The sequence below is a fragment of the Spodoptera frugiperda genome, chromosome 4 (genome assembly GCF_023101765.2).
Source record: "Spodoptera frugiperda isolate SF20-4 chromosome 4, AGI-APGP_CSIRO_Sfru_2.0, whole genome shotgun sequence".
In the NCBI taxonomy this organism is placed as follows: Eukaryota; Metazoa; Arthropoda; class Insecta; order Lepidoptera; family Noctuidae; genus Spodoptera; species Spodoptera frugiperda.
Window position 1 is genome coordinate 1427740 of NC_064215.1, and position 12078 is coordinate 1439817.

At 37.9% G+C, this 12078-nt stretch overlaps 3 protein-coding genes across 3 annotated transcripts in view; 2 read left to right on the plus strand and 1 right to left on the minus strand.

Moving 5' to 3' along the window:
- Window positions 1-85: 85 nt before the first annotated feature.
- LOC118272661 (integrator complex subunit 15) lies at window positions 86-3593 on the plus strand. The gene is made up of 6 exons (XM_035589289.2): window positions 86-480; window positions 612-910; window positions 1060-1320; window positions 1436-1577; window positions 2794-3080; window positions 3227-3593. Exons 1-6 carry the CDS (start codon window positions 402-404, stop codon window positions 3377-3379), a joined length of 1221 nt encoding a protein of 406 aa, XP_035445182.2. The 5' UTR covers window positions 86-401; the 3' UTR covers window positions 3380-3593.
- LOC118272662 (ribosomal RNA-processing protein 7 homolog A) lies at window positions 3585-4636 on the minus strand. Its single transcript, XM_035589290.2, has 2 exons — window positions 4455-4636; window positions 3585-4367 (listed from the first exon to the last, which is right to left on the minus strand). Exons 1-2 carry the CDS (start codon window positions 4531-4533, stop codon window positions 3610-3612), a joined length of 837 nt encoding a protein of 278 aa, XP_035445183.1. The 5' UTR covers window positions 4534-4636; the 3' UTR covers window positions 3585-3609.
- A 306-nt stretch (window positions 4637-4942) lies between these two features.
- The window catches only part of LOC118272859 (serine/threonine-protein kinase SMG1), a 97237-nt gene continuing 90101 nt past the window's right edge, over window positions 4943-12078 (plus strand). The window contains exon 1 of the mRNA XM_050693423.1: window positions 4943-11826. Coding sequence (XP_050549380.1) covers window positions 5068-11826 — 6759 coding nt within the window. The 5' untranslated portion in view covers window positions 4943-5067. The remainder of the gene's footprint in view (window positions 11827-12078) is intronic.

The following is a 12078-nucleotide window of genomic DNA, read 5'->3' on the forward strand; positions in this document are numbered from 1 at the left end:
TTACTCTCGACAATATTTCATGAAAGCTATAGAACAATAGACTTGGCATCTTGGCAAATTGACATATCAATTATCAAACATCAATAAAAAAAAATACACTTTGGTTGTGGATGTTTTGCTTGCGTTTGTCGTAAGGTTATGTTTTTAATAGTACAATAAAATAAAATTAATATAGGTATGATTTTAAGGTTTAACGGTCTAGGCTAGGAATATCATCGGTGATATTGAAAACGTTGACTCAACTATCTCGGTTGCTGAATTCCATTTAGTTCCAGATCCCAGCAAACAGTGCCTGATCGTTTGAAACTTCAGCTAAATTTTGTATAACATGATTAGTAATAACAGCTAATAGCTGCTACCTATTTGGAAGATAATTTGAAAAGGATTACGTTGTTTAAAAAATGTCTGTATCAGATTTGAAACATTCTCTAAGGAAATATGAATTTCCTGCTTGTGCTAAGGAAGCCCTCAATAGAATTGGTTAGTATTTGCTTTAATTACATCTCCAGTTGGTTATTTCTTATTAATTTTATAATAAAATTTCACCTTTGATACTTACAAAAGTTTGTTATTTGGTTTTAAGATAAGTAACTTAGATGTATATTTTCCAGAACAACTATTGGTTGGTCGGGCGGCTCCTTCAAATAAGCAGTTGGACATAGCAATGGATATAATATCAGAGTTTGTGTTCTGTGAGTCAGACAGGCGCAGTGGGCGAAGAGGTGGAGGTTTGACTCCGTTACAGGACTTACAACTAATTGATATAATTTGTGACTACTTGTCAGCTTGTACTAATGAAACCACAAAGAATACTGTCTTCCTATCACTATTTGGAGGCATGGAAAGTCAAAGGAGGTTGAAAATACTTAGCATTCTTGCTAGCATGGCTGTGTCAGCATCCAGCACTCCGGTGAGTTGTGTTATAGCTACTTTTTAATAGAACACCAGTGAAACAAATGCTATTTAAGTAGTTTTATTTTTGTCAATTACCTAATGTGAGAACTCTTATTATAACATCTAGATGCAGCATGATGGTTACAAAATATTTTTGATTTGCAGGTGCTACTTGCAGTCGGAGTTTGGCTGCAACAAATGGGCTGTTCATCATCACAGTCCCTGCAACTGGTGGAGAATGTCATCAGAGATCATTTCTATCTGAACACTTCAAATCAGTTGGCTCTGAAGTCGCTAGCGAACACTGCTCCACAGTTTGTGTCAAACTTCATTACAGCTGTAACTGAGCTGTACATGCATGATGCTCAAGGAACTAATGATAATAAGTTGCCTCCCAAGAACTTGTTAGAGGTCATAACTGCTTGGGTTAGTAATTTTAGTGAGATTTATATAATCTATATCTTTCTTATTATGATCAGCCATTCATTGGGCGATAATGTTTTATAACTTTGTGTAAAGAAATGTACCATATTTGTTGCAGGTGTATTCAAACCCCACATTATGCATGTCTGCTCAGTTGAATCCAGCAGCGCTTCCCAGTGGATCCATTCCTATGGCTGCAGTGACTCCCCTAGCTGGTCTCATACATTGGTGTGCACTGGCTCCCCTTTATATTGATGATGGTAAACATTTTATTTTATTATGCGTCTTTTGAAATTCTTACTAGTTGAAAAAAATATTGTTACTTACCATTTATACATACACTATACCTAATGCGCTCTAACAAGGTGCGGCTGACAGATGCCAGTACGACGTTGACGTCTCTCTTTAGGGATGGACATTAGAAAAACCTTTTTTTATCGCTATCGATACTCGCAGCATAAATTTAATTCTCTTGAATTTTTTTATTAAATGTGTGTGTTATTTAGTTGTGTAGTCTAACTACGTGTATATACTTGTCAAAATAAATATTTTATGACCGAGCCCTGAGGTGTTTCAGAGTTACAGTTTTACAGAACCGTGAAGAAAACAAGGATATATTAGTTTGTATATGTTGGAATAGTACCACCACGCATTATCAATGGCGCCGGAAATGTCTAGAAAAATGCCTACTACATATTTCTGCTCAGATAATGTCACTGTGGTTTGGGCAGAGAGAGCCGCGTCTACAGTGGATTTACCCACATAATTAAAGGTTTTTTAAGAATGATAATTGAACGACGCACGATTTTCGTTTTTTATTCTAAAAAAAACATCGACTACCTATCCGTCGTAGCCGTACATCCCATCACTAAACACGACTATGGCTTTACGTTATACGCATAACACTTTACTTTATTTTTCATTTCATTAGATTTTAATTGAATACTAGAACATTCCGGTTGGTTTTAATTTAATTAACTACGCATCCGAATGATTTAACATAATACGAATGTGATACAGCTAAAATATTAAGGCATAATTTTTAAATCGCAGCAACTTTGAAGAGTGATACGAAACGTTACTGAATCTGTCAGCCGCACCTTGTTAGAGCGCATTAGGTATAGCGGACCCGACAGACGTTGTCCTGTCTACACGTCTTTAATTTGAAAATTTTAAACTTTTTTTAATAAGCTAAAACATTCTGGACCTTTTTGATGAAAATTATTATTCAAATGTTATGACAATATCTAATGTCATTAATATTTGACACTGCGATGGAAGCGCCGTCCGTCGGATCCAATATAAAACATTCCAAAATCAACAACTACTAATAAATTAAAAACTAATAAAAAAAGCATTGTCCAGCGGACAAAATTGTGAATCTAAACCATTTGACAAATTAACTGTAGATTTGACAAATTAACTATAGATGAATCAAAGTCATGTTTGAGAGATGTGCCTGTATATTTTTTTCAGACACAGAAATGGTGGAAGTTGCTGTACCTTTTAAGAAAATTAAACTGGAGGGCGAAAATGACAGATCCTTGATAAAAACAGTGACAAGCAAGCCTCTAACAGAAAGTGAATTTTATATAAAGCTGCACCTCGGCGTATTGCACAGCTTGCGAGCCGGGAGACGCACGCACGGGCCCCCCACGGCCGTGAATGCACAGCACCTGGCTGCACTCGCACCGGTTGTCCAGTCATATGCACACAATGTGTTAAAGAGGGGTGGCAAGATACAAAATGATCCCAAGTTACAGGTTAATCTTGTTTTTTGTTGTTTCTGCACTCATCACTACCTGTATAATATTTAACAAACATATGTATACCCTAATAGTAATGTGATAATTCATATTTATTTACATATTTGTTGTCAATGTTCTTATTATAAATGTATTTGTTACAGGATTGCCTTGACAGGATAGGGCAGTCAGTTCAGGTGGCTCTGGCTAATGGCTGTGTGTATGGCAACATTAGTAACCTCCTTGCAGCATTAGACACGCTGCCAGAGAACCGACTGCTGCGGATTATCATTAAAACACACCAGCAAACAATGTGACAAGTTCTTTCACCAGTCTGTGGTTAATCATTTGAATGCTGGTAAGACTGAAGTAAGATTTCAGCACTTCTTGCACAAATTACCATCTGTGATGGTTGCAACTTGAAATAGTGTAATGTACAGTCCATTATTAAAATATAATACATAATAATTATCTTATTAATGACTTCAACACAGTGTAAACAGTATAAATAAAAATCTGTGATAGTTAGAACTTATTTTTATTGATTCTAAAATGGCTTGAACCTTCTACTCTGTTTGATCTGTGCTATTTTCCTCTTGTCTTCCTCAAACTTTTGCCTTAGTGATACAATGTGCTTCATTTTTGATTCTCGTATTTGGAAAGTGTAGAAGTTCTTCAGCTCCTTCCGCTTTTTATTTTTCTCTTCTTTCTGCATGATTTTGTTCTCCACTTTTTCTGATCGTGCAAAGCTCTGCACCTTCCCTCTCTTAGTGACTGTCACCCATCCCTCATCATCCTCTTGTTCTAATTCCTTCTCCTTCTTATCTGCTTTCTTTGTATTTTCATCAAACTGTTTCATAAATGTTTCCACATTTTCTTTTAGCACTTTCGGTAACACAATGGTGTTGTTGTATTCCTCAATCCACTTTTTAATGCCTGTTGTTATTTGATGATCTTCAGAGTTCATTGGCTGTAGTTCGGTTAGTTTTAATGCTTTATCTAATTCTGCAACCTTCTTAAAAACTATGTAAGCTGCTTTAAATGTGGTTATGCTTGGATCCGGCAAGAATTTCTTGATTAATTTTACTTCAGCAGTTGAAGGTTTTAAACAAAGTTGAACTGATTGTACGGAGCCAGCCTCACGGAATGCATTAGTAATACCTTTTTCGTCTGCGTATGGCGGCACATTCACTACCAACAAAGTACGGCCTTGTGGCTTGTCTGCAGTATGTTCTCTAACTACATGTTCTTTAAGATATATGGTGTGCGGTGCCACTGAATCTTCAGTTAATTTGAGCTGTACAGCTGGAATAAATGACAGAATTAATGAGCAAATATGATCTTAAAAGTAATACCATAAAAATATTACCATGCATTGAAAAATATACATACCTTTAAAATCTTGAGTACGTTTTGGATTCTTTGCTTTTTTCGCCTTAGTATCAGTGTTATTCGTCATAGTAGATATCATTTTCACTAATATTTATTTTATTAATAATGTACTAGTTTACTGATATAAACACAAATCAACATGTTTTTGAGTGAGGTTATGATGACATTAATGACATTTACCTTTTTAATTTTTCTATAGTCTATGACATGTACACCACGTTCAACATTTACTACCTAATAAATGAAGAAACAAAGTTAATATTTCTTTTTTAAAATAGAATTATCAAATATAAAACTTGAATGAGCACTAAATGTTAAATAATATTCAAATGCATTAATAAATCCAAAAATAATTCGGTTTACCCAGGTACAAAAACACACTTTTGCTGCCTACATTTTTCGTTCAAAAACCTATTGACATTACATCGTCGCGATTTTTTTTATTCCGTCTTCTTGACAAATCTTATTGACAGACGTGACAGTCTGACAGGTCAACTATATTTGTCTATGATATACAGTGACTGTTGGCGAAGAGTGTCTGTTTTGTCCGTATTTTGCTTTAATTTTACGGCCATGTGTGGTGATAATTACGTGTTTAATAAAATTTCTAGTGATGATATCCACCACTGCAAACAGTAAAGTAAAAGCCCCCAAGGGAACGGAGTGTGTGGACGCTCCGGATAGGGATGAAATTGTACAAGAAAACACGGACGATAAGGTCAGAGGTTATGTTGGTGCGTACGATGCATCCTCGTCATTTGGCGGACCGTCCAGAGATGGCAGGTATCGGTCCCGAGGTCGTGTCACCGAGTTCAGGCCGTCTCGAGGCGGTGGACGAGGAGGACGAGGTCGCGGCGGATTCCCGCCCCGTGGAGATCGTGAGCCCCTAGACAACTCATTCAAATATCACGAAACGCTAAACCAGTCCTCGAACGATACCTGGGCCCAGGGGAATAGCAGCAACAAGTTCTATGAACGTCCAGAATTGGTTGTCAATCTGCCCGAGGACCCTCGTATCTCTAAGCTGTTGCGTCGCCTATGCGCTGAAGTGGACATGGAAAAATCACTGGTAATATGCAGCAAACTCCAGGATGCCGTCATGCTGCCTGAAAATTCTCGATACATACGACGTTCATACGACATTTTAGTGGAATCACTATTGGATGTACTGTATGATGCCCCTGGTCCTGAGACAAAAGAAGGTGCATCTGTAGTTCTTGGAAGGATTGGTTATGTCATGGGACCTGATTTCAGGAAACATTTGGAATGGGTTGCTGCTAGTTATGCAGTCCACAACACTTCCATCAAACACTATCTAACACTTTCATTTACAGAGACATTTCAACTGGATTATCAAACTCCACATTTAGCTGACTTTGCTGAAATAACTTTAGACAGGCTCCAGACTATCATTGAAGGTACTGACTCAGCTGATGTGTTCATGTGTGCTATAAATGCCATGATTATCCTATCAAATTCGTACCCAGAACATTTTGCAAATCATTTTGTGGACACTGTAGATATACTTGTTGGATGGCATGTGGATAATGCGCAGCCCAAGAAAATTAAAGATTTTGCTCTACAGTCATTACTTAAACTGAGTCGACACTGGCAGGCTGATGTAGGATTCTCTGTCAACCTCTTAAATCAGTTTGTGGAAGATATGGTGGCATATTCTACAGAAATGGAACCAAATCGCACTGAAAAGCAAAATGATGCCACCACTCCAGAAGACTGCATGCTCAAGATAACATCTTTTTTGAATGTTTTCAATACTGTTGTTAAGAGTTTAGGGACCCTGTTGAGTCCTACAGTGTCACAGATTGTTTCCTGGTCATTTCTCAGTGAAGCATTTACAAAAATTTTGCAAGTTTTGTCTAAGACTATGAAAAATGATGCTGAAGCTGACCTTATACTGGCAGGTAATGAATGCATTGCTTTACTCTTGAAGTATTTACAGTCAAAGTCTTCATCTTGTTCTCCAGCCCTGTTTGCCTTGATATCTAAGGAGATGACCAACTTTTTGCAAGGGGAGGAAAGCGTTAGTCTCAGCATTATTGACTTGGTATCCACTGTTATTAAGGAAATAGCATCCAACTTGCCGATTGAGTTCATTTCACAAACAATCGGACCTGAATCACTTTTACGGCCACTACGTTACTCAGACAGTTCTCCCATTTTAAACAGTGTTTTGTCAGTTTACAGTAACTTACTCAATTTGAAAAACATTCCACTTTTGCAAGAAACATACAAATATGTTTTGACAGATATCCAAAACTCTTATTCAGTTATAATACCGGACATACAAATTATAAAACCAGATTATCAAGAAGAAGTTGATAAAGATAATGCAGAGAAAAATGTAATATTTTATCTACAATGTTTGTCAGAGCTGGCAAATGCAAGTAATTCTATTATTGGTATGTGGGCCTTACAGCCTAGCATTCTAGAACTATTAGCCATAAAGATGTGCCCTCATGCTGAAAAACTAATTAAGGAAAAGCCAGCTCTTCAATATTCTGTACTGTACTTGCTTTACTCACACTGTAAAAAAAATAATCATTTCATTGCTTCTAGTGATTTGGTTACAAATACCCAGCAACGAGCCAATGATATCTTTGGCCTATCTAATCTGAGCCTCGGTGATGTATCCAGCTCCAGCCCCACATCTGGTCATTTGGCTGTTATTCTCAATACTCTAAGCATGGTATTGGACGAAGAGGCCTCAAAGGAAACTTTAATATTGGTTCTCAATTGGGTATCTGATATATTTTGCCAGTTAGACAAATATTTACCCATAGTCAGCATGTCGAAAGGATTTTTTGTTCTAACAACTAATATGTTATCATTGGCATATAATTTTGATGAAGAAATTGTTTTGCTTGTAATGAAAAATTCACAACATTTACTGAAAAACAAAACTCTCACTTGGAATGTTATGGTATTGAAAACAATAGCAGTACTTTGTATATTACACATTGACAATCAAAATAAAACATTGTCCAATGTTTGTAAAGATGTGCTATTTGACTTACCTTGGGACATAGTACAGTTGGAGCTTGACAAACAATTAGTGAAAGTGTTCACTGCAAGGAAGATGAGTTTGAATATACTCAATAGTGACACCAAGGCCAATTCTTTTAAAGAGTATCTAATGCATGGATCCTTTTCGGTACTTTCAAACCAGCATTTTAAACTAATAATGAACTGTCTTCTTCAAGCCACAATGGAGGATAAAAAAGCTTTAGTAGATGCATTTTTAACGTCATGGCCTTTACAAACACCTGACATTGATGAAAATAACATATTATTCTTTCGACAATGTGCTATGAGTTTCTCATCTATTTGTGTAGGTTGGGCACTTTCAGAACTGGCTCAAACTTGTGTGTCTTTAAAGTTACGAACTATTCTTGGCAAACCACACGAGACATTCATGAGAATTGAAGGAGCATTAAAAGGAATAGCCAGAGAGATATCTTCTCATGAAACTAAATATGTAGGTAATGATCAACAAACTGTTGTGGAAGTTGTCACATTAGAACAAACAAGGACACGTTGGATCACAGAGTTTATGATGTTCTTAGAGAAATACATTTACAACGCTGCTGAGGGCACTGCTATAGTACTGCCAGCTGTTACTAAGCCTGTAAAAACATTTTTCCATACGAACTGGCCGACTTGTCGGGAGTGGTTGACCCGAGTTCGTCCCGCTGCGCTTGCAGTCAGCTTACACGCAGGACATTTCGGCGCTGCCATCTACCATGCTTCCCTCATACTGCAAACAGCCGCTAATTCTAACACCAATATAGACGTCGAAGCGATTGCGATCAGCATTGCCAGGGCCCTTATCAAGATCGAGGAGCCAGAAGTGTTACTTGGTTTATATGTGTGGATCAAACAAAACTTTGATAAGAAGTTATTCTGGCTTAAAGGAGCTGCTGAACAGGCCAATTCTAAACATGAATTAGCCATAGAGTACTATAAGAAAATAAACAGCTTAAGTCCTCAGGAAGAATCGAAGGAATTTGAAATAGCGTCGCAAGCAGACACGAGGAGTAACAGATTCATCGACGAGCAAATCATGGAAAGTTATAAACACATACAAAGCTGGGAAGATATGCAAGAATGGATAGACAAAGATCAATTTAACGCAAATAGTTCACAGTGGAACTGTTTATCGTCGTTGAAGTTTTTCGAAGATTCTACAGAAATTCCGGAAGAACTCGTAAACTGGGATATACTTGATAGTGAAGCAAACGAAATCCCCAAGAACGTGTGCTCCTATCAAGGCCTCTTGAATAAAATTGAATTGACTCTTATGTGCACTGCAGTCAAGATGTACAATAGTGATTACAATGATAAATATGAGAACTTGTTAAAACAATGTGACTTGTTGCTCAAATCACAAGCAGAAGAATTCTCCAGAACGAATGCTGTACATTTCTTAAAAGAGGTGGCAGTCTTACAGTTAGCTAATCATGGCTTAACTAACATTGTAAAGAGCGGAAAGCTTATTACTAATCCGTTTAAACCATCGACAGTAAAGGAGTATAAGTACGGAACTGAATTTAAAAACTTAAGCAGAATATTATGGTGGAACCAATATTTCACTAAACTGAATATGACAGAAGAAAATGTATTTTATGCAGAATGCCTTCGGCTAGATGTAATCAAAAGTGCAAGGAAAAACGCAAACCTAATCATGGCCAAGAGAGAACTCTTAAATCATTTTAAACAAAATTCAGCTTTCCAAATGTGTTTGGGACAAGTTAATAACTTGGATGACTTAAGCGAAGCACTTCTTTTATCTACTAATACTTACGACCTTGAAATTTGGACTCTTAACAACGCTACTGCATTGGCTGAGCTTTGTAAATTGACTTATGTAAAAGAAGAAACTAAAATACGCGCTGTCAATCTTTGTGCGAGCATTTCGTATGGATTTTCTCAGAGATTAGCAATGGGTGAACAAAATTATGAATTGAGAGAAAAAGGTACTAGACTGCTGCTCACTTTGTCCAAATGGGTCCAAAGCGAGACTGAGAACATCTTGGACGTGGACTCACCCTTGCTCAAACTAGTATCGGTTCTACCAGAAATTGGACTGGTGGATAACAACATATCAGAGAATGTTATTCCGGTGTCGGACTCAGCCGTTGGTAAATTACTACAATTTGGAGTTAATCAATGCCCTGGGTTGGCTAAAGCTTGGGCCAATTTTGCTGCTTGGTGCTTCAGGTGGGGTCGAAAAATGGTTGAATTCAGTTCTAAAACTCGAGAACAGTTGACAGAAAATGACAAATTACAGATAGAGAGCGTTATGATTGGATGTGCACCTCAAGACTTTGAAGCAGTTTGTGAAATATTATCTAAAACAAAAGCTACTTGCGATGATGAAGATATTGATTGGAACGAAATCAACACTTCCGAAATGATAGAGAGTCAGCTTCGAACTGTACCGTCTTTGAGTAATGCTTTCCCTGAACACCTTGCATTGTTGGTGGACATTTGGCGCCAAGCGCAAAAGCGAGTGTTTTCTTACTTCGAACTCTCGGCAGATGCTTACTTCAAATTTCTACAACTGATTTGTGCATCAGACTATATAAACCATAGTGGAGAAAATGCGGTTGTTAATGCCACACTGAGACTGTTACGTTTGATTGTAAAACATGCTATGGAATTGCAGACAGTTTTAGAATCTGGATTAGCAAACACTCCCACTCAGCCTTGGAAAGTAATTATTCCCCAATTGTTCTCCCGTCTCAACCACCCGGAAACTTACGTGAGAAAGTGTGTATCTGACTTGTTGTGTAGATTGGCAGAAGACACTCCGCATTTAATCACTTTCCCAGCAGTTGTTGGCGCAGTGGAAAATGAACAGAAAGATTTAATAGAATTGAATGTTGCAAGATCCTATTTGTGTAATGTCGCAAGCAGTGGTGAAGATAATCTCGATGTAGAAGACAATCTCAGCGATAAAGTAATCAATAATGAACTCAATTCTTGTTTCTTGGATATGGTAGAAACCCTTGCGAAACAAGCACCGAAAACTATTTTGCAGGTGAAGCTATTAGTCAAAGAGTTACAAAGAATTAATTTGCTCTGGGATGAGCTATGTCTGGGTACTTTAGTTCAACATCACTCTGAATTTACAAAGCGACTTTCACAGTTGGAGATGGAAGTAGCGAAAGTAAAAAATAATCCTCATTTGGCTGCCGAAGATAAAGAAAAACTTATCAAAGAGAAACATCGCATTATATTTGAACCAATTGTTTGTGTGTTGGAGCAATTGCATCAAGTGACTTCAGCAAACCCAGAGACACCGCACGAAGTGTCTTTCCAAAATAAATTCCAGTCCCTTATCGCGGATGTTATAGAGAAACTGAAGAACCCCGCGAATCCAGATAAACCACAGGACTCATGGGCACCATTGAAACAACTACAAATAAAATTGCAGCAAAAAGTAAATAAAAGAACGTCTTATATTTTGAAAATGTCTGACATTAGTCCTGTTTTAGCAGAACTAAATAATACCGTGATCACCATGCCAGGAGTACATACGAATCAGCGAGCTGTAAGAGTTACGATCAAAGCAGTGGAAAATAATGTAGCTATATTGCCTACAAAGACTCGGCCAAAAAAACTTGTCTTTTACGGGTCGGATGGGAAGGCTTACACGTATTTGTTCAAAGGATTGGAAGATTTACATCTAGACGAGAGAATCATGCAGTTGCTATCTATAACTAACACCATGATGGCCAGGGATTCTGAAAACAATGACAACCAAACTTATAGAGCGCGCCATTACTCTGTAATACCTTTGGGTCCTCGATCGGGATTGATTAGTTGGGTAGATAATGTGACGCCTTTGTTTGCATTGTACAAACGTTGGCAAAACCGTGAAGCTGCTATATTATCGGCTAAAACCAACAAGACAGTGAATGTGTTGCGACCGTCGGAGCTGTTCTACAACAAGCTAAATCCTTTGTTGAAAGAAGCTGGAATATCAACAGAGAATAGAAAAGAATGGCCTGTATCGATATTGAAGCAAGTTCTGCACGAGTTGTCGACGGAGACCCCGCGCGACTTACTGTGGAGAGAGTTGTGGTGCAGCAGTGTAAGCCCTGAGCAGTGGTGGCAGATGACGCGTCGGTACAGCTACTCGGTGGCCGTGATGAGTACGATAGGCTATATAATCGGGCTAGGTGACAGGCACTTGGACAATGTTTTAGTGGACCTTACTTCTGGTGAGGTGGTGCATATAGACTATAACGTGTGCTTCGAGAAGGGCAAGACGCTGCGTGTGCCAGAGAAGGTGCCGTTCCGGATGACACCCAACTTGGTGACTGCGCTCGGCGTGACTGGAGTCGAGGTGAGTGTTTTATTATTTCTATGTTACATTAATCATGTGTATGGAGAGCTCACTTTGATAAGCATTATGCTATTTTTAATACATGCGAAATAACTACTTTTGCGATCTTCGATATGACTATAGCATGATCAAACGAGTTTCGCGAAGCTAATTTCTCAGTCGACAAATAGTTAAGCTAAGTAAGCTGCCAGTGTTTTTAAATAATATTTGGCACTTAATTATTGATCTAATAACGATTCTTGTTAGTTTCTC